General features: G+C 33.0%; 1 protein-coding gene across 3 annotated transcripts in view; it reads left to right on the forward strand.

Moving 5' to 3' along the window:
• The window catches only part of LOC131949416 (tether containing UBX domain for GLUT4), a gene marked incomplete at its 3' end in the record, with an annotated part of 48,182 nt that overhangs the window by 12,829 nt on the left and 11,226 nt on the right, over positions 1-24,127 (forward strand). The window contains 12 exon segments of one of the 3 annotated variants that reach the window (XM_059311316.1): positions 3,309-3,394; positions 3,917-3,998; positions 7,064-7,137; positions 8,008-8,267; positions 8,575-8,642; positions 10,886-10,999; positions 15,344-15,387; positions 16,064-16,088; positions 16,230-16,299; positions 17,598-17,670; positions 18,728-18,876; positions 20,564-20,626. In XM_059311316.1, the coding sequence (XP_059167299.1) occupies positions 3,309-3,394; positions 3,917-3,998; positions 7,064-7,137; positions 8,008-8,267; positions 8,575-8,642; positions 10,886-10,999; positions 15,344-15,387; positions 16,064-16,088; positions 16,230-16,299; positions 17,598-17,670; positions 18,728-18,876; positions 20,564-20,626 (1,108 nt within the window). 3 annotated transcript variants of the gene reach the window in all.

Consider the following 24,127-nt stretch of genomic DNA (forward strand, 5'->3'; position numbering starts at 1 on the left):
AGTAAAACAAAAAAGTCAAGTTTCTCTTGCAGGAACAACATGATTTTATCTTTCAATTCAACGTAATGTTTAACGTTTCCTTTCGTTGAGCTCCAAATTGATGTAATTAATGATTTTTATCATAGAATCAAGTACCTCTTGCAAAAGAGTTGAAAGAGTCTTGAGGATAGTTGTGGGGGGATGAAAGGCAGGTTCACCCAATATGTTGCGGGGATTCTTTCTCTATATTTATTTATTTTCACAAATATGAACAAACACTAGCAGTCTCCAAACGTACAGACTTTATCTGTGATGAGGATGAGATCAGACTTATTTCCTTGGATGAAACTCGAAGATAAGCTTTTTACACTCAACATTTAATGATGATATGCTTGATGAATAATTATATAACAATATTTCTTCATACAACATTGAAATTAGAATTCACTACACAGTAACTGTCTGGCTTAGGTCTACCACAGTTCAATGTTAACTTTAACTATTGGCCCTACACAAATGATTCCTACTCTACTCTGGTCTCCATCCTTTCTGTTCTACCATTCAGCCTCGACTGACTTACGTATCTCTCTCGCCGTTACCACCCAGCCTGAGGTCTATATCTTGACTTAACCTTGCATACAACAGGCTATATCATTAAGTGTTTCCTCGCATTTACATATCAGGTCAGTTGGGTGGAACTCCGGTTAACAGCCAGGCAACTGGTTCTACCTCATATCAAGTTATGACCAGCCCCAATTTAGGTGGTGGTGATAATCCACTAGCATTGTCAAGGGACTCAGCTTCAACATCTCCCCTTACGTCTCTGTAATGACCTGTTTAATCTTGTCATGTGCATCTGGTGAATCATGTAGTCGATAAACCTTAATTTAGGAGCTACATCTTTTTTTTTTCTTTCTGAAAAAATGATTTTGGCCCAAGCATAAATGGTGACGGAGTGGTCTTGCGGTAGAGAGCTGGACTACTAACCCGTAAGTCTCGAGTTCAAATCCGGGTCAAGTCTCTAGACCGTCCCTGAGTCCACCCAACTCTAATGGGTACCTAACTCATGTTAGGGAAAGTAAAAGGCGGCTGGGCATAGTGCTGACCACACTATCTCTTCATATGCCGAGGTTACAGAAACAAGTGAACTCTACTTCACTTGCCCTATAGACCGTCAGGTTTGAAAAGGGAACTAAAAAACTAAAATAAATGGTGCACTATTTACAAAAATTTTAATTTTACATTTTCAAAAAATCTTTGTACTATCTTCTTATTTACAGTCATTTACAGTGGATTCAAAGTGACTACAAAATAGGAACCTTCTTTGTTATAATCTTTGTTGGAACTGAGATTATCAGAACTTTATCTGTTTTCATCAAATTGAAAAGCAATCAATTGTGAAAGCTTGATTTAATTCCAAATCAATTCATTAGAATCCCCAAAAATTAATAACACCATCTTCATTATGTTGGATTTTATAAGTTTTTCTCCAGTTGTGTAAGGATTTTAAATGAACTGGGACAACACCATATATAGCTTACATTCTTTTTAGATATATGAAATTATTTCACTTCAAGACACCACTAAGAAATATAAAAACAAGTTAATAAAAAGTCTAGTGACAATTTAAGCGCAATTTCCTTATGTTATCCATAACAATTTTAAATCGAGATAAATCATATATTCAGCAAATAAATAATGCAACACAAGTAGTTTTAATAAAAAAAATTTATGTGACCGAAAGGATATTTTTGAAAACTTTCTTCGGCAATATTGGTCTAAATTATGGCAGGAATCGATTGGTAAATGTTTCAAGTCGCTAAGTGGTCTGGTTGCCGAGATATGGGCCAAAAACTGCATTTTTTCAAGGTTTTTTTGCTTTTCCGGGAAATCCAGGAAGGAATTCCGGGAATTCTTTTGGCCCACAATCATCCTCTGAACTTGCTTAACGTATTTGCTTTTGGAACAAGTCCTCGATATTGCTTCGTTGAGGAGGAGATACGACTTAAAGCTGCGGACACACATCCATCCATCCAGAAATAACGAATTAATAATCGCCATTGTCAGTATGGAAATTGCGCTAAAAATAGCCTTTTAGTGAATGTTTTGTTTCTTTAGTCTACAAACTGGTGATCCCAAGAAAACTTAATTTGATTCTCATGGTGGATGCGACCCAGTGAATCTGTGGATTAGGTTGTAGGTTTATTTGATTTTGATTAGGTTTTGGTATATTTTTAGATTCAAGTTTTAGTGTAGTTATTGTTTAAGGTTTTTAATGGAAGATTATAATTCATTTCAAAATTAACTTTAAATTCATTCTAGGTAAGACTACAGCTTACAGTTTAAGCTCTTACAAATATACTAACCATCAGAGACAAACCATTAAACAAAAACCCCTTATTAATAATTTTCCTCTCCTATACAAAAATAAAATATCAAAGTAGTATCTTGTAAGAGTATATAGCTTTTATTTAGTTCATAACATTTTTTTTTTTTGCGGGTTTGTGGCAAATCTTGTAACTCTATTTTGTCACACTTCCAATGCAGCTATTTTGTTTAAACCTTCCAAATATGTTCCACTTCGATGACAATAAAAGTCTATCAGTTTTTAATTTAATTAAATGTTATTAATTAGTCATTAAAAATTAATTAAACGGTCAATAACCAAATTAAATCACTCAATAGATTAATTTATTCAATAACACAAGGGGAGATAAATAGCTAGACTTGATCACCCTAACAGTCTGGTGAGCTGTGGTTCATGAGAATGTTAACAATCATAGAACCGGAAGATCTAGTGAAGGCTATTAGGGGCAGATAATATAGTTTTTTAAATGATTTGAAATTAGGGGGAGGTAACAAGATCTACTTAATCTGGTTGCTGTAAACTGTTTTCACTGGGGGGAGGGGGGGAGGAGGATAATCATCTTCCACAAGCTACTGATAGTTTTGTAAAGCAAATATTTTTATTTGCCACATTGGAAGGTATAGATTTGAATTACTAAAAAGTAGAAAATAAAACAATTTTCTTTCTTTCATAAAAAACTTTGGTTGCTAAAATTTGTAACCAAAGCTTTTATGAAAGAAAGCAAATTAGTTTTTTTTTGGTGCATTTAAAAGCTTGATACTAGAAAGGTATTTTTAAATTTGTTTTAATACACTGTAAAAGCAAACAATTGCAAAGTGTAACACTAGTGTAAATAAAAAAAAAACAATGGAAACTGCCTTTATCTTAAAGAAATGTTGATTTATTTTACGATTATATGCTTTTGTGAGACATGCATTTTTAAACTATTATTACATCATTAATCTTTGTATATTTTTTAAAGCTGAGTTCAGGTGAAAGGCTGCAAGGTTCATTCAAGCCAAATGTTACAATATGGGATATGTTAAAGCAGCTTGAAACCAAATTTGGGTAACTATTTAGCAGACATGTATGTCAGACATAATTATTTTAACCTAATTCAATTTTCCCAACACTTAAAACAAGAAGAATAAGCATTTCAATGCTGGTAGATTTTTATAAAAAATATATTTTAAGAACTTGAATCGACTAACTTCGTCTTAATGCAAAATAAAAACTGCAATATTTTTAAATTAAAACTTACAAAATTAATATGTTAATTATGTAGTAAGAACAACTAAAGTACATTATATAAAATTCAATTTATTTTGTTTTTAGAGCTTCTAAATAAAGGATGCACTTTCAGCTTTTTCAGTAAAAGTATAGGGAATTTGTTACATCGAGAGTTCAATTTTAAAAAAATATTTTCTGTTTCAATATCATTAATAGCTTAATTAATTTCTGCTTAATAGAGCTGTATGTTTTACTTTAGATTCTTTTATATCAATGGTTTATATCATACATTCCTTTAAAAAACCATGTGTTCTAAAATATATTTTATCAATACACCAGATTTTTATAAAACTGTTTCAGTGATTATAAAGATATCCTGACTCAAATAGACAACAGTAAAGTGCCTGCCCTTCATCCTGTTTGCATTTTTATGAGAGAAGAGGTAAAATATAAAATCTAAGCTTTAATAAATTAAATCAATAAAAAAATAAATGCACTGAATTAAATTTTAAAACCATACACAGTAGGCTGGTGTATGGAGGGGAAGTGTGAAGACGAGTTTATAGCAATTTTGTTTTCTAACTTATATAAATATTTTTAATACATATTTATATATTTTTTATATATTTTATGTATATATATATATATATATATATATAGAGAGAGAGAGAGAGAGAGATTTAGGTCATATATTTAAATATATAAAATATATACAGTGGTACCTCAACATTTGAGTACCCTGGCATACATAATTTTTGTAATAAAGCTGTCAAGCGAGTGAAAACTTGCTTTGACATACGAACAAAAATTGAGATACAAGTAACTGGGTTTAACAGTTTGTGGAAATAGACACCCCAAAAGCTCATTTCTAAAACATTCTAAAAATAGAGGAAATAAACGAAGCTCATCGGACAGGTTAATTTCAATCACCTGCATGGAAAAGTGGGGACGAAGAAAGCAAAGACAGGTGAAAAGGAAATTAGGTTAAAAACTAAGCCTAAGTACCAAAACATTAATAGTAACAATTAGGTTCATTTGTGTTCAATGAAGTTTAAAGTCTGTTAATTAAGTTTAGGGATAAAGTTTAGCCTACACCACAACCAGCATTTTCTGTAGGCTCAATTCGGCTGATTTTCAAATTAGTTTATTTCTTTTCTTTATACTTTTTACTTTCTTGTATACGAAGTATAGAGAAAGTATTGTAATCGTCCAAAAAAAATCGAGATTTTTGCAAATCTCAACGTTTTACAACTCCCTGAGTCGGAAAAACATAGTTTTGCAGTCTTGTCTGTGTGTGTGTGTGTGTATGTAAACATGATAACTTGAGTACCGTTACAGCTAGGTTAATGAAATTTCATATACAAGTATTATATCACATTTGTAGATCTGTATAAACTTTTCAGCAATTTCCGATAACCGGAAGTGGAACTTTTTCTACTTTCAATTTTTCAAAAGTCTATAACTTGAGTACTATTTCAGATAGATAAATTAAATTTCACACGTGTAAAAGATCTAATTCTCTGCCTTCCATCAAATTTTGAGTAATTTCAGTTGACCAGAAGTAGTAATTTACGCTATTTCCGATTTCTCAAAAAACTCATGTGAATTTATAAAGCAATAATAATATTCCACACTATTATACACATTTTGTTTGGCGTTCCCTTGGTGTGCAATTCTTTTTTCTACAAGATTCTATTCTATTTTAAAAAGTTTAAGTAATTAAAAATGGATTAAAAACCATTTCTATATCCCTAGTTGCCATCTCCTGTTCGAGAAAGTTTAGGGGAGATCACTCCCGGTTTATTTAGTTACTAAGCGATATTTGTCATGTCACAATACACTTTTCTTATATAAAAATCAACAAAATGTATTTTAAAAGAAAGAAAAACTTTGAAGGCGATTTGGGGGCTGGATCCATATATATGTATCTATAGTTGCGTGCCAATCTCAAGAAAGTCTGACAAAATATATAAGAAGCGTTTAATCAATGCGTTACCAATCCTGTATTCTTAGACGTGTGACCTGTTTTTCTAAAACTGAGTTTAATTAAAATGAAAGCAATGGCGTAGATCATATTTATCGGGACACGGGTTTACCCACTGCATGAAAGCCTTGAGTGTACTTTAATCATTCACCGTAATAGTGAGGTAGAACACAATTCGGTGACCACCTAGGTGTCAGGGTCGTAGAGGGAGGCTCGCGAGAGCCCCGGGTTACAATACCGCAGGAATGCAGTGTACGGTCCCTTGCTGTTTAAAACTAACATAAGCGCCCTGGTGCTCACAGGATAACCCAGAGCGCCAAATGGCATCCTGAAACAATGATGCTGATTGCGTCATTCAATGAACTGGATTTTTTCTTTAATGCGTGGAAAAGAAATTATTTATATATATATATATATATATATATATATATATATATATATATATATATATATATATATATATATATATATATATATATGGGAACAGAATCCCCCTCCCAAAGTAATTACCCCCCCCCCCCCCCCCAAACTAAATTTATATTCAACAATAGATTGATAGATAGATAGATAGATAGATAGATAGATAGATAGATAGATAGATAGATAGATAGATAGATAGATAGATAGATAGATAGATAGATAGATAGATAGATAGATAGATAGATAGATAGATAGATAGATAGATAGATAGATAGATAGATAGATAGATAGATAGATAGATAGATAGATAGATAGATAGATAGATAGATAGATAGATAGATAGATAGATAGATAGATAGATAGATAGATAGATAGATAGATAGATAGATAGATAGATAGATAGATAGATAGATAGATAGATAGATAGATAGATAGATAGATAGATAGATAGATAGATAGATAGATAGATAGATAGATAGATAGATAGATAGATAGATAGATAGATAGATAGATAGATAGATAGATAGATAGATAGATAGATAGATAGATAGATAGATAGATAGATAGATAGATAGATAGATAGATAGATAGATAGATAGATAGATAGATAGATAGATAGATAGATAGATAGATAGATAGATAGATAGATAGATAGATAGATAGATAGATAGATAGATAGATAGATAGATAGATAGATAGATAGATAGATAGATAGATAGATAGATAGATAGATAGATAGATAGATAGATAGATAGATAGATAGATAGATAGATAGATAGATAGATAGATAGATAGATAGATAGATAGATAGATAGATAGATAGATAGATAGATAGATAGATAGATAGATAGATAGATAGATAGATAGATAGATAGATAGATAGATAGATAGATAGATAGATAGATAGATAGATAGATAGATAGATAGATAGATAGATAGATAGATAGATAGATAGATAGACAGACATACATACATACATACATACATACATGCTTGCACACACATAAAAATACACATACAATACAGTGAATCTCAATTTTTATTTTTACTTCATTCTATATATTTTTATAGATGAAATAAACCAAATATATTTACTTTTGCAGATTATTGGTAGTTTCGCTCTGCAAGCAGTTACATTAAAAAAACTTGGATTGACAGCAGGAAAAGCAATTATAAGGTTTATTGTATTTATATACTAATTTGACTACTCTGTTTATGTATCTGCCCATATCTTATTCCTACATACAGGATCCATAACCTATGTTCCCTCTAAGCTGCGTGGTTGCGCTGCCACGCAGTAATTTTCAACTGCCGTGCAGTCATTTTAAAATACATATATCATTGTATAAAACTTTTAGAACACCATGCACTCAAAATACACATTGCACACAACTTTTATTCCCCTTAGAGGGAACGTTGCCTATAACCCCCTTCTTTTTCACATCCCTAAACTCAGAATCAAATCCCTTTCCCCTCTTCTCATCCTCCTAAGAGGATACCTTCTGTAGATGAAAAATAAAACAAAAATGGTATGGCTCCATAATCTAATAGATCATTGGATGATTGTGCATTGGAAATCCAAGCACAAATCCTGGGCACTAAGGTGAGATGAGCTAGATGTTGCCCATGTATCATCTTTCCACCCAGATCATGGACCCAACAGAAAGTACGTAACCTGTACAACTTGGAATCGGCTGTATCGCAGGAGCTGCCCAAAGGAAACCAGAATTGGTAATCATATTGCCTAAGGGGCTCCACTCCTGTTTGGTTTTGGAGTTTCTCTCCTAGATGGGTTGCTTTCCCCAGGTGTATAGACTTTTGGGTTAGCAACCATATGCTTACCCACCCGATCAATCTGATGCAACACAGCAAAAAAAAAATCATTTAACTAAAACAATGATTTTTAATAAATGTCTATTAATACTCAAAGCAGTTTGAAAAACGTTGAAATGAGTTTCAGCGTATATACTAAAACTTTTTTCAACTGCTCAAATCTTTGGTATAAATTAATATAGATTTATAGCTGATAAAATGTTTTATATTTAAGGCTCCTTCATAGACCAGTTGAAGAAACCACTTTACTTGAAATAAAAGACAATATTGAAAAGGAGAGACTGAAGCAAGCTAAATTAGAAGAAATTGCAATGAAAAAGAATGAAATTCAACTAAAGGATGAAATAGAAAAACTTAGAAAAACTCATGGTTTTGCAGAAGAATTAATGGAAACTGAAGAGACTAAAGAATCAGTCAATTCTGCTGTTACAATGTGGGCAGAAACAGAGGGCAACACAGTGAATGCTACTGAAGGTAAAAATTATTTCATTTCTTTTTATCAAGATTATTTTTAGGAAAGCATTAACATTTAAATTTACTACAGAGAATAGTTGTGTATCTAGTTTTAAATTCTAAAAAACAGTAATATAGGGATCTATTGTATAGAAAATGACAGTAAACGCTAATTGGCCATCATCCATGTTCATTCCTTACTTCATTGTAATTAATTTTCCAAAGTGGTTATGCCCAATTCATGTAAGTTTATTTATCTATAACTGTAATTAATATTGTATAAAAAGTATTTAAAAGTAATATAGTTTTACAAAACATTTACTGACAGAGCACCAAGAAGAAAGCCATGTTGATGATAACACTAAAGAAGAGGATATTACCAATGATAACAGTGATGTGAGTATACAAGGAGATGCAGTAAGACCAAAGAATCTATATTCTACTAAAATTTAAGCTGCTTACATGTTTGTATTTTTTTTTTCTTGTCTGTTTGGTTACATGAGAGCATCTACACTATGTGTAGAACTGTAAAATATGTATTTTTGTAGAGAATAATCTTTTTTACCGAACTGTTAATACAAATTTATTAAGACGTTAATTAATTTATTGATTTATTAATTGATAGAAACACTAGTCAGTTGTGTGTCTAGAGCTCCGGTAAACCCCTGAGACTGACCCACTGAACCCCTAAGGTTTGATTGAATCAAGGTTTAGATAAGAAAAAATGAATGGAAGACCAGAAATGAGTTTGAACCTAACTTTGTATGGTTTGTTGTCTCATGATGGATAAACTTTGCAATGAAATGGGTTAAATGGTTTAATTCAAAATTTAATCTATAATAATAGTTTCGCTGTCTGTCACTCTGTTGGGATCGCTTTTACTTTTATTATAGAGAAAACACAAGCAAAGTTAAAACATTCACAGTAATACGGTAAACAAAACGTGACGTCACATGGAACATATAGTTGGAAATAGTCTAAAGTCGGGAAAGTACACACAATAAGATGACTTCATTGATTCTCGAGTAAACAATGAATTAAAAAGCCAGTGCAGAAAAAATACACAATAGTATTGACGTCATCGATACTCTATAATAAAAACACTGGCATTACCGCCTAATTCATTTGTCTAATCTTTAAAGTGGTTTGCGTGCAGAGTTTCCTTCATGCTACCACCCGCCCCGCTCAAAATATATACTGGCGTCCGCACTGCATCTCATTTAATAATTGATTATGTCTTGACCTATGATAGGCCTAGTTCATGTGAAGTCATAGGGACCCCTTGCTTTGGAAAAGTAAATGTGATACTAGCAATTGTTAGTAGCAAACTATGACTATTCTAAATGCTAAAAGATGGATGTACTTACCATTAGAATGATATGATTATTTTTGGATCAAATCTATCTATATATAATCTATAATTCTCTTCTTGGAGACGATAGAAAACACCAAGCTGTAAGCGCGCTCCCTACCCCTACATGGTCTGGTGAGCTGTGGTTCACGCTAAATGTTTACAATCCTAGAGCTACTGATAGTGTTTTAAAGCAAATATTTTCAATGGCAGCATTGGTACTGTCGAATTCACAAATTATGGATTACTGAAAAGTAGAAAATAAAACAACTAAATAGCGGCGTAAGATACGCCGCGGGTCGGCTCGTGTTTTATATTTTAATTGCTAAAGTCTTATTTCAGCTTTCTGATCAGATTCCAGCATTTTCCATCCCATTAACTAAGTTAAATTTCAATGAAGTTAGGTAGTGTAGGCTTATTGTTAAAGACTTCATGAAACAACAATGTTGATTCTTTAGAGAATAAGACATGGTTTAGGTGTTTTGAAGGAGTATGGCAAAGAGGGGTGTGATAAGTCACTTGAAAAAGTGATTGCTTGGATTTAGTAGAGTAGTTCTAAATTAATTTTGCATAATTTTATTAAGTTAATCAACATGCTTCTCACACTTTCAATTTTCATTTAATTGAAAACAGTTAAAATTAGTTTAATATTGCGTAAAAACAGAGGCGTAGTGAGGGCGGGGCGGGGGCTGCGGAACGCACCCGGTAACACCATTTGGGGGGGGTGACACCAAGGCAAAAAAGCATACACATACATGTACGTGTATGCGGCATATATTTAAATTATAGACCTATGTAGACCGACACAAACACACACACACACACACATATATATATATATATATATATATATATATATATACACACCTTGTTTCTTGTTTGGAGGGGGGAAACACCAAGAATTGCCGCACTGGGTGACACCTGACCTAGTGACACCACTGCGTAAAAATATTTTCATATATTTTTTTTAAAGTTGTTAAATTAAAAAAAGGTTTGTAAAGGTAAAGTTGCAACCAAAAAGTGACTAAAATTCCTATTTGGAGTAACAGTAGCTTCTTTTATTTAAGATATTAACTATTTAAGCCATTTAGTAGTACAAGAATAGGGTGTGAGTACATTGTTGAAAACAATAGCTGCAAAAAATGTAGTGAATCTAGTTCAAAAACATTTTTCATGGCCTAGTCACATTCCTGATAAATTATTTTTAATTGAAACCTGCTATTCCAGTTAATAACTTTAGTTATCAGTTATAAACAAAAATATCATGAAGTAATTTATATTTCAGAAGGCCCATCACTCAACATCTCAAGTCACACCACAATCTCAGCTACTCTCCACCAGCTCTTCTCTAGATTTAGCTCCTGCTGCAGAACAGAGCACATCATTATTTTCTCATTTCAAGGTATATCATTAATCATTTTTCCTTATAGCCATACTAGGCTTAAAGCATAGCTTTTTATAGGCTTTCAAGAAAGGTATATTAGCCCTAAATACAACCAGAGCATTTACATTTGTAGCACATACCATAGTGTTACCATCCTAGGGGTATTAATCATAATCAGATTTGGTTGCTTGCAAGAGATTTTTTACCAGTATTTCCCTTGTCATGTGACCTCTGGGTAGTTTCTGACTTTCACGACAGCAGTACAAGCTGAGGTGACATGTAATTAATACCCAGTGTGTGGACATGCTTGTAGTGTAGTCAGGGAATGAGAGATCAATGTTATTTGATATTGGCTTGTAAATGAAAATTTGTAGATAAAGCCAATGCTTGGCAGGTGGGATATTTTGTTTGAAACAACAATTTTGCCTAAAAACACCAAACTTTAAAAAGATTTTTGTTATATATTGCTCATGTGACATATTGAAACAGTACAATGTCAAATAGACAGTTGTTTGTTGAAGCCACACACAGTACAAAGTGGTATAAAACAGCATGTCACATTTAGATCAGTGGTTCATAACCTTTTTGAAGTTACTGAATCCCACCCATTTGCTTGAAGGAAAAAAAAAGGTTTTTAAAAAATAAAAAAAAAACAGGTAGGTATATATTTTATTGGTTACAAATTGTCCTGCACATCAACATCACTGTATTTAAAGAACATAATTTTTTTACATAAAATCATAATAATCAGTATTTACTGATCTCTGCTGTTGCCTTTCAGACACCAGTTTAGAAATGTGCTGCTTTACCTTGAATTCATTTAGCCTTGTGCTCTTATATTTTCCATCTCTGTGTGCCAGTTAGAACACTGACTCCCAAGTTTGTACATATTTGTCCGACCATTTCACTGTTTTTTTGCTTGAAATTAACCCTTTGAGCCCTGGCCTCCCTGGCCTAGTTTCTTCCATTTCCTGAGCTCCCAGGGCCAAACCAATTTTCACTTATATGCTTCTAACTTTGCCTATAACTTTTGAACCGTTTGAGATAATCAAGCCAAATTTGGTATCCAGACTCAGGATCAAACCCCAAAGCAGAAAGATTCTGAAATTCTTTATATGTTTGCAATGTATGAACAGAACAATGTATATAAATCGAACACACAATTATTGTTTTGATAGAACATAGAAGAAACAAATTTACATTTAGTAATTGTTTTGTTATTATTGATACCTGGCCATACTAGTTCATCGCCAGAAGTCCACTTTTGTGTAATAACTTTCAAAACAGTTATCACTGCCGGACCCGATGCAAAGAAAAACTTAGCATGTTTTGCGCCAGTAAACAGTTTTTTTTTCGTTTCGGCAAGTCTTTGTCCTTGGCACCACGTGCATCATAACGTACTTGAACAGTTTCATTGTCACTGTCAATTTCAATGTCACTGAGTTCAGTCTCAAATTCAACGTCACTATCATCATAATATAGACCAGGAATATTATCTTCTTCATAAGAATCAATAAGTAGTTGTATTGCCTGAGATGCAGTCATTCTACTTCTTTTTTTGATATTTCGGTCTTTTGCTTCATCTTTTGCACCAACTTTATGTGCTGAAGTCGATGGCCATGGCTCAACTTTTCGTTTCGGCGGCATTGCTACGAAATGTAAACACTTTCACTTTTCTTAAAATCTATTTTTAGAATCATAATCACGCACTAAAAAGACATTTGCGCAGTTTTAGTCAGTCTTCCGCTAATTATATTTAATTAGACGGTATATCGGCCGCTAGGAATATGACGCTAGATCATAGGGCCGGAAAACCGGCTTTTCGGACATATATGCCTAATGTTGAAGCCGGTTTACCGGCCTGGCGGGCTCAAAGGGTTAAGATATAAATCACACCATCAAAACAGTCACAAATTAACTACTGAGCTACAATATAGAATTAAAAAGTATGAACATCACAGCACAAATGTACATATGGCTCCTTTTATTACTCTACCACTAGTTCTATCGTCCCTACTTACAAAATCCTATTGCAAATCATATGATCTTGACCTCAGCCGAACCCCTGAAACTGACTCACCATTGAACCCACATTAAGAACCACTGTTTTAGATTCATACTTTTTTAAAAGTCTAATTTTTATTGAAAGGGAGAAATCAGAATTCCTCACCAAATGAGCATGTAGAACTTCAGTAAGATTCGAACAAAAGTATTTATGTCAAAATAGTAGGCTCTCCCAGTTAATAGAAAGAAGCATTTATAATTTTTTTCAATACCAAAGTTCTTGTACATTTTCATTTGTTTTAATACTTTGCATAGGTTTTCGATAAAATTATGCTTAAAATATTACCCTGTAGATAACCCCAATACTAACACTAACCAATACTAATCTTTACACAATTGCTAATAAACTTTTAAATAAAAAATCAATATTTTCTAATTGACAAAAGATCGCTCCTTCTTTTTCAGTTACATTAAACCAGTTAAATAAATCTAATATGGCATAGTTGTGGGTAGAAAGTCCTAAGTTCTGAACATGGACTCAAGTCTGTAGGACATCTCTGATCATTATATAACTTACGATAGGGAAAGCAGTGATGGCTGAACATAGAACTTATTATATTATAACTCCCATATGTCGAGGTCACAGAAACAAACTCTACATCCATCTCCAGAACTTAACTAAAGCACAGTAAAAGGTTTATCTGAAAAAAAAAATATCTTTATTCTGGACAAGGCGGGATATTTTGTGACTTATCATGTAACTGAACTAATTGGTCTGTAAACTTATACTTTATATATAACAGCTCTTGAAAGTTATTTTTAATTAATCATTCTAAAAGATTTGAAAAAAATTAGTAAATATTGATTTAAGGCAGGCCTACTAAATTGTTGCAAGCCACATGTAAAATTAAGATGCATGCTTTTCATATGAGAGATATTGGAAATTTGTGCACCAATTTAATGTGGTAAACATAAAAAGAACTGCAAAAAATGTGTCTAACTAATTATTTTAATACATTTCTATGATATAAAAATGATGATTAATTTATCTTGTATTGTAATTACTTCACTAAGAAATATTAAGAAACATTCCATTTGCTCAACTTAAAATAGTGTAAAATCCTTTAAAAAGTTAACTATTTTAGGTAGTTGCATCCCCTGCAAACAGCCAGTTGTCTAAACTGCCATTCTTAGATATTCTAGAGCGAGTGACTGTTACAGCCATAGTTTGGTCTACAACTACATAAAGTTTCAGGGGAATTAGTCCAAGACATTCTTAAAAAGTGTTATCTTTTATAAGGAGGTGGTCACACTCCATCAAATATCAATTCTAGGCGATGTCATAGTGGCTGACCCCATTTTTCCCATATTGTTGAGTGAATTACTAAGATCCATGCAAAAGATAAGCCCGTATATTACTTAATTAATCCTCGTCACTCCCTGTGGAGTATAGGGCAGCAACAAATCTCTGCCATTCCACTCTGTCTTGGGAGAGCCACTTTCATGCCATGTCTTGCCAGTAGCCTGCACTTCTCCTTCCATCTCCCTCCTCCATTTCCCAGTGGTCTTCCTCTCTTTCGTTTTCTAGACGGAGTCCACTTCAGCGCCGTGTTGGGGAGTTTTCTTCTGAAGCCCATATATAGAGTAGACTTTTCGCTATATTTATATTACTAAATATTGCCTCTGGTCAACTTTAACTCCCTTTAACAATTTTTTTCTAGAAGGAACACAATTTCTTTGACATCCCTGGGCTCTTGTCCATAACCTCACAAAGATTTATGGGGTGTTGTGATTATCATTTTTTAAAAATGTATTGATTTATTTATAGAGGTGATTTCTTGCTGTCAGTTTTCAACTCTCAGCAAGGTCATTATGGTTGACCCTTACTTTCCTAGTTGGCCGAGTAAATTACTGAGGTCAAAGCAAAAGCTAAGCCCCATGTGTAGAGTAGAAATACCCTAAATGATGTTTTGGTAATTCACCTCATTTTTTCACAAAATTTTGCTATATTTAGATAAAGAAAATCAGCTGTTGGTCAGCTTTGATTCCTTTTTGCTAAATTTTCTGGAAGGGACACTATTTTTGGGCACCCTTAGACTTTTGTCTACAATCTCATAATGCTTTATCATTAGTTCACAATAAAAAACCTCTTTTGTTACTCCAAGAGTATTGGTTAGTTGTCATCTGTTTCAAATGTCATATATACTATGTTCATTCTTTCTAACCCATACTTCTTTTATCTTCATTGTTCTAGTCAATTAGTAATGAAATAGGCATTGGATTTATAAAAATCATTTTAGAGTTTCATGTAAAGAAAAATATTTGTCTTAAATTTTACAATAATTTTAAATGTTTCAGTTTCCTGAAGCAACCAGAGGGATGAATTTAACTGGCAATAATTTGTAAGTTTTATTTTTATCTTAAATATAACTGATGTAAAATTGGAGTTTTAACACCTTAATATTTAAAAAGTTACTTAACTTTAAAGAAAAATCACAAATTTCTATCTAGTGGTGAGGGAGAGAGTAGATGATTTATTATAAATCAATGTAGTGTATATATCAGTTCTAGATCCGTGTAGGGCACCGACCCTTGTACTGTTGTACCATGTGTGAAATTAACAATAAGTGACACAAGTCCAGTTCACAGATTCATATTAGTTTATATATATATATATATATATATATATATATATATATATATATATATATATATATATATATATATATATATATATATATATATATATATATATATATATATATATATATGCACACATCAGACTTCCTAACTTTACTCTAACTCAAACTGCTTTCAAACATTCGACTTTCTCTTAAAATGATAGACTGATCAACTTCATTGTCTTTAATCAACTGCCACTTACCAACTCTTAATGCTTGGTCAGCTGCCATCACACGTGGCCAGTGAGTCACATAGTGCTATTGGTTCTGCTTGGCCAATGTTTAGGTGACCTAAGATATTTCTTAGCTTCTACATTTTCTCATTTCTATTTCTAAACTTGCATAACATTGTGTCATCACATAGTGTTTTAATGTATCTTTCTTATTTTTTTTACAGCGAAAGTAAAAAACTTGAAAATTTAGTAAGTTTTATGTTATTTCAAAATAATTTTTTTTTTTTTTAAGTTTGATTATTTTAACTAAATGTTATAAAACAATTAGATATTTTGCTACCTTTATTTTTTTAAAATCAATAAAAAACAACATTAAAATATTCGTATTAGCAGCTGTGTGACAGACAAGTTATTATATACCATACTGATGAAACAATGCAATCTAACAGCTCCTCTGAGAGTAAGTACCATTTGTTTCTGTTATTTGAAGCTGAATTGATTTAAAGAAAAACTATTTTTACAAATTGGCTGGAGTCAGTCACTTTTAGCGTGTTGACCAATTATGCTCATTAAGTAATACTAATGTGGAACAGAACACCTATACTCTAGTGCGGGGGTTCCCAACCCTGTGCCCACGGGCGCCATGGCGCCCACTGAACTATTCATATGTGCCCGCCTCTCACTATTCGACAGAGACAGAATTTTTTTCATAAACATTATTTTAAATATGATTTATTTTTATTCATTTGTAACAGTTTTAATTTTTTTTTTTGACTGGCTAGGTTTATAAAATATGTTTGATACTTGTCCCAACTTGTCTAGCGGCGAGCCAGACTGGACTATTTACGCTAGCCTGGAACGGCTAGTACCATTGGCTCATCACACCTTGTACACGCAGAAAACCCGAATGGAACGAACGCCACGAACTGATCCGATAAACGCAGAAGGCGCCAAATCACAAGGCACATAACTCATGTACATATATGGGAAAATGACAAGTTCTGGAAGGAGTTTGTCGATTTAAAATAGGTGGTGCCCGCCACCCTACCGATATTTTGGAATGTGCTCTAGAGTAAAAAAGGTTGGGAACCCCTGCTCTAGTGGATGTAATACATGAATACCAAATACAAATAAATGATTAGTTTATTTTAATAATTAATTAGAAAACCATACAACTGAAGGAACAAATGCATATCTTGAGCTGCAATTGAAATTAATAAAAGAAAACACTGTTAAGAGGCAAATTTTGATGAGGCTGAGTGGTGAGGATGATACCTATCCAGTTAGTTGCTGATTTGGAACCCATATTATCATTTTAAATGTGTTTTTTTTTAAATTATTTCCTCTTGGCACATAGCTGGTGGGTAATACCACTGCAATCCACCAATCTCACAAATTTCTCCTCTGTTTATCGTTTTTAATTAGAAGAATTTAGAATATTCCTATATTGGCATCTTCACAGTTACAAGTATACACCTTATAACATAACAGGTATAAACAACAAGGCAGTCTACTCTAGTTCATTGACTAAAAATAGCTTGACCTTGATACAGTATTGAGCTAACAGTAGAGTTTAGTTGTAGTGGCAAGCAACATATCCATGCATATAACAATATTTAATAGCAAAGTATTTTAAATTATTTGGATGAATAATAATTGACTAATATTTAAAAGCTTAGAATAAATTCCAAGTAAATAAGTTTATATCACTTTCTGGGGTGATTACTACCTATAATTATTGTTATTATCTCATGACAGATATTCCAGATGATTTTTTCGAAGTAACAAAGTCAGATATTCAAATTCTATACAGAGATTTACAGAATGCTGTGTAAGTTAACATATAAAATAATCGGGAGTGATCTCCCCTAAACTTTCTCGAATATTCTTATATACCACTACGGGGGATAGCAACTCGGGATATACACATGATTTTTAATCCATTTTTTATTTACTTAAACTTTTTAAAATAGAATAGAATCTCTTAGGAAAAAAAAATGCGCACCAAGTGAACGCCAAAACAATCTGTGTATAATAGTGTGGAATATTAGTACTTTATAAATTCACATGAGTTTTTTTGAAAAATCAGAAATAGTGTAAATTACTACTACCAGTCAATGGAGATTATTCAAAATTTGACAGAAAGCAGAGAATTAGATCTTTTATTTATATGTGAAATTTCATTTATCTATCTGAAACAGTACTCAAGTTAAAGGCTTTTGAAAAATTTAAAGTAGAATAAGTGCCACTTCTGGTTACCGGAAATTGCTGAAAAGTTGATATAGAACTACAAATTTGATATAATATTTATATATGAAATTTCATCAACCTAGCTGTAACATACACACACACACACACACGCAGACATATGGACAAGATTGCAAAACTATGTTTTTCCGACTTTTTTTTTTTTTTTGCACGATTACAATACTTTTTCTATACTTCGTATACGAGAAAGTAAAAATATACTATATACAGCCTTATATAAACTGGGTATTATATGTAAGCTAAGGTTACAATTACTATTACTTTCTCCTTTTTATTCAGGTACATAGCATTATTATTGTGAAGTGCTAACTTGCATAACTAATGACTTAGGTAGATGTTTAATAAAAGGGATCTATATAACATAAATTAACAAATACACTAATTTGACTGTATCAGTATCAGCTGTATGTCAAATTTTTAATTGTTGCATTGTTAATTTAGTTTTTTAGATTGTTAGTATTTTGTTTCTTAAATTCTTAAATCTATAAACATTAAGAATATACACAGTGCTTTGGTAAGCTGAACCAAAATAAGCTGTATTTGCTTCTATATTTGCCACCTTCTGTGTGGAACTGAATTTTAAAAAATCTGTTTTCATTTTTATGTATTAACTTACATAGCCAACAACTTGAAGACCAGCCGTTAATGACTAAAGCTATGAAACAGGCCCAAACTGAAGCATTATATGATCAATATGATCATGTTGTGATACGTATTCATTTTCCAGAAAAACTTACCCTACAGGGACTATTTAAACCCAGAGAACCAGGTATTTTCATAATGTAGGCATGCATTTATAACACTAAAATTATTTTTTAAACTACAAATATCTCACATTATTTTAACGTGTAATGTATCATGTTAAGGGTGTAGGCTCCAGAAAAAACCAACTTCTTAATTAATATGTTTTATTTATTTGTGTATATCCAAGTTAGGGTACTTAAAGGAAAATATTTGCGGGCATCAGGGACTAATTTGAAAAAAACAACCTTTTGTGGAGTTCTAAAATTTCACAAACTAACATATTAATTGCCCATATAATCATTCATTCATCTTTTACTAAGGCTAATAGAGTCAGCTGGCTAGTTTTTTTTAAACATAAGACACTAGAAATATTCCTTTTGAATTTTCAAAATTTGGTATGGTGAAAGATCCTTAAAAACTTAACTGTATTTCACCATAATTTTTTTTTTTCTAAAATTTAAAAAAAAAACTTCTAGCGTTTTTTTGCAGGGGTGGCGCTTTGGCAGGGGCATTTGTTTTTACTCTATATACAGTTTATAAAAATAGAAATCAATTGCACACTGTTCATCCGATTGCCATGAAACTCTGGGGAGCTGATGAGAATACTCCCAAGAATGTTTCTTGAGGAAAAATTTCAATTTCGCAGGGGCGACCCCGTCAGGGTGCGATTTGGCGCCCTGGTCTTTCCTGTGAGCGCTGTGGTGCCTGGGTTTGTTCTAAACAGTGCTATAGACTATGGATAAAATGGGGCTTTATAGTCATTCAATAAATTGAATTAAGCGAGTCTGCCGGCGCCCCAGCATGGTGCAATTTTGCACCCCTGGCTATCCCGTGAGCGATATGGCGCTTCTGTCTGTTTTAAACATTTCGAAAGACTATGCATAAGAATGGGTTCAATAAACATAATCAGGTGCGTCCGCTGGCGCCCCTGCAGGGTGTGATTTGATGCCCTGGGCTTTATTGGGCGGTAGTGTAGGTAAACCAGTGCCCCGATAAATATGATCCAAGTGCAGGCATTGTTTGCATTTAAATAACTCTGTTTTAGAAAGCAAGTCTAAGAATATAGGATTGGTAAAGCATTGATGAAACCCTCCTAATATATTTCGTCAGATTTTATTTGTCTTTTATGCATTGCTATACCTTTCATCTGATCGCCATGAAACTTTGGGAAGTTGTTGAGAATACTTCTGGGGAGATTTCTGCAAAAACAAAATTTCAATTTCGCATGGGTGACGTCCTGGCGGTGTGCAATTTGGCGCCCAGGGCTGTTCCGGCATACGTTCGTTTGAAAAGTGTGATAGAATATGGATAAGAAGTAGTATTATAATCCATCACTAAACAGAATCAGGTGCGTCCGACTGCGCTCTGGCATGATGTGATTTGCCCCGGGCTCTCCAGGGACTTTCTTTTAACCCCCCAGCATCGCACAAGGACGTTACGCTAGTTAATTGATATTTGCTATGTAAAGTACTATTTTCCTTAAAAGATATTCTTGAAATATATAATAATGCACCACTTTATAAATAACTATAAAGAAAAGCATTGGTCACTTTATTAGTTATTGAATACCTTTACTAAAATGTAAGAAAATTTTCTTTATAGAATATTTTAAAATAATTTTTTTCTCTTGTATTACTTTTTAAGAACCCATAAAAAGAATGTATTTATAAAACTGCCTATTACAGAGGTAAAAAACAACAACCCTTGTTTAGTTTCAGCTCTGTATGATTTTGTGAGTGATCATCTTCAAGTTAAGGACCTTAATTTTTACCTGTGTAAGTATGATATTTATATATTAGTCTAAAAGTAAACAAATCAACTTTCAAAATAAATAACGAAATGGGTTATCCAGTTTTACATCCACAAAAAACCCACTATTTATATGGTAATTTTTACCCTACCTTCTGTTTCAAAGGCAGTGTACAAACAAAAAAAGTGTCCATTCTGCACAGTATACTCTTTGCAAAATTTGAAAAATAAAGAAATGTATAAATATATGTAAGAAAAAAAGAAAAATACTCATATATCTATAAATATATTAATACATATATATATATATATATAAGTACATATATAAATACATACATATATATATATATATATATATATATATATATATATATATATATATATATATATATATATAGGGCCTATATATATATATATATATATATAGGGCCTATATATATATATATATATATATATATATATATGTATATCGATGGTCTCGGTCGCAAACCGTCTAACTCCGAAAATGTAAATTTTACAGGAGAGACAAAAAACTGATTATTTCCTTCTCGATCGCTCTAATACAAATTTTTTTTAAAGATATCTCCGAAGAAACTCTCCACCGATTATACTGTAGCGTTTTAAAATGGGTTTTGTTGATATTTACAAAATTATAGCATGTTTAAAAAGATAGACGGTTTGCTCGGTCTAAAATTCTCGGTGCAAACCGTCTATCTGTGCGCGCGCAGACTTAGCTGTTTTGAGCCGAGAATTTCGGTCTCAGCCGCGTTCGTTCGTTTTGTCCAATGAACGTGATTTAGTTATATTTATGTTTTTAAGTTATAATTAACACTTCATAATATTTAGATTTTAGTTTTGGGCTCATATTTTAATTATTTGAGTTTATTCTACATTATGGGGTCAGTTTAATTTTTAGTAGAGATGTTTTAGTATGGCTTTATCGCTTTCGACTGTATTCATTATGTCTGTATTTAGCACTAGACTTGTTAACTGTTGAAGGTTATGCTTTATTTATTACATCTTTCTATTCTCACAGTTTATTTTACTAAATCTGGTGGGTGCTGGGTTTATAGAATGATAATAGTAAAAACAGAAACCTTATTGTCAGATATATTATGAATGAGACATAACACATTAATCACATTAATAATGACTTAATGTTTAATTATTTTACAAAAATGTAACACATAAAAATGTGTTTATTTTTAAAATTTATTCTTTGAATAAACGTCACATAAAGAAAAATTAAAATGGCAACATATTTTTAAAATCAGAGAAATCATCATAAAAAGGTGTGTTTTTGACTTGCTTTTAGGTGCTCAAATATGACAGCTTTTATCTTTTTTTTCTGCTCTTGTACAACTTGACAGGGGCTACAGATGAGATCATAAGCTTACGAACCTAGCTTAGCAATTGCCAGCTAGATCTATCTGCTAATTCACTTTGAAGTAGACAGTAGCATCAGGCTTGTACTGAAGTGCACGAATATCTGTCGCTTTGAATTCTTGATAGGTCTGACTGGTCTTTTGAGAGAGGCTGGTCTCTTGTATGGTAAGGCTGGTCTTTTTGAGAGTGGTTGGTGTCTAATGTCTGTTATGTGTGGCTGGTCTATTGTATGTTACGACTGATCTGATGAGAAAGGCTGGTGTCTTGTATGGTAAGACTGGTGTGTTGAGAGAGGCTTGTCTATTGTAAGATAAGACTAATCTTTTGAGAGAGGCTGGTCTCTTGTATGGTAAGAATGGTCTGTTGAGAGAGGCTGGTATCTTGGAGGGTAAGATTGGTCAGTTGAGAGAGATTGGTGTTTTGTATATTACGACTGGTCTGCTGAGAGAGACTGGTCTCTTGTGAGTTACTGGTGCCTTAATGTTACGACTGGTCTGTTTTGAAAGGCTGGTCTGTTGTGAGATGCTGGTGCCTTTACGATTTGTCAGTTGACAGATGCTGGTGTCTTGTATGGTAAGACTGGTCTGTTGAGAGAGACTGATATGTTGAGAGGCTGGTCTGTTGAGAGAGGCTGATATGTTGAGAGAGGCTGGTATGTTAAGAGAAGCTGATCTGTTAAGAGAGGCTGGTATGTCGAGAGGCTGGTCTGTTGAGAGAGGCTGGTCTGTTGAGAGAGGCTGATCTGTTGAGAGAGGCTGGTCTGTTGAGAGAGACTGGTATGTTGAGAAAATTTGGTCTGTTGAGAGAGGCTGGTCTGTTATGTGGTAAGACTGTTGTGTTGAGAGAGGCTGGTATGTTGAGAGAATCTGGTCTGTTGAGAGAGGCTGGTCTGTTGAGAGGTTGGTCTTTTGAGAGAGGCTGATCGGTTGTGAGAGGCTGGTATGTTGAGAGAATCTAGTCTGTTGAGAGAGGCTGATATGTTGAGAGAGGCTTGTCTGTTGAGAGAGGCTGGTCTGTTGAGAGAGGCTGGTCTGTCGAGAGAGGCTGATCTGTTGAGAGAGGCTGGTCTGTTGAGAGAGGCTGGTCTGTTATGTGGTAAGACTGTTGTGTTGAGAGAGGCTGGTATGTTGAGAGAATCTGGTCTGTTGAGAGAGGCTGGTCTGTTAAGAGAGGCTGGTCTGTTAAGAGAGGCTGATCTGTTAAGAGAGGCTGGTCTGTTGAGAGAGGCTGGTATTTTGAGAGAGGCTGATCTGTTTAGAGAGGCTGGTCTGTTTTAGAGAGGCCGGTCTGTTATGTGGTAAGACTGGTGTGTTGAGAGAGGCTGGTATGTCGGGTGAGGCTGGTATGTTGAGAGAGGCTGGTCTGTTAAGAGAGGCTGGTCTGTTGGGAGAGGCTGGTGTGTTGAGATAGGCTTGTCTGTTGAAAAATTAATCATAAAAGCATTTACTAAAGACAACTAACCATGTCGTTGAACATGTAAGCCAAACATTTTGTAACCTACCATATAAACATTTCTTAACACGTATCTAAGCCCTCAATCTAAAGCTAGTAGTGAATTAACAATTATTAAATTTATTGCATATTCTTGTGGAAATATAATTCGAATTATAATGTTTTGATTGATATTTAGATTCTAGAATGAAGATCTAGTTTCAAAGCATTGTGTTAGCCTAAACAATTGTAAACAAATCAGTTTGGTTATTAACAATCTGGAAATAGGCTATATTAAACAAATACTATTTGTTTATTATTCTTTAAAATTATAAAATGTAATAGAATAGCTTAACATAATTAATCAAATAGCCTTACCTATAAGTACTGTGACTGCTGTGCTGTAAAATTGTGTGATTGCGGCGTGCGACTGCGTTCCCGATCAAAAGTGTACTGACAAATATAGCGATATTCGTTTTGCGCCGAGATTTTTAGCGCTAGAAATAATAGGCGGTTTGTTCAAATGATTATATCTCAATAATCATTCTACAGATTTCTCTAATATTTTCAGGCATTATGGGAAATCATATTGGCTTTTGATTTATGTAAAAAAAAGAAAATCGAATTTTTTTGAGTTAGACGGTTTGCGACCGAGACCATCGATATATATATATATGTGTATATATATATATATATATATATATATATAT

The sequence above is a fragment of the Physella acuta genome, unplaced genomic scaffold (assembly GCF_028476545.2).
Source record: "Physella acuta isolate Inbredline_101_S28 unplaced genomic scaffold, ASM2847654v3 ptg000694l, whole genome shotgun sequence".
NCBI lineage: Eukaryota > Metazoa > Mollusca > Gastropoda > Physidae > Physella > Physella acuta.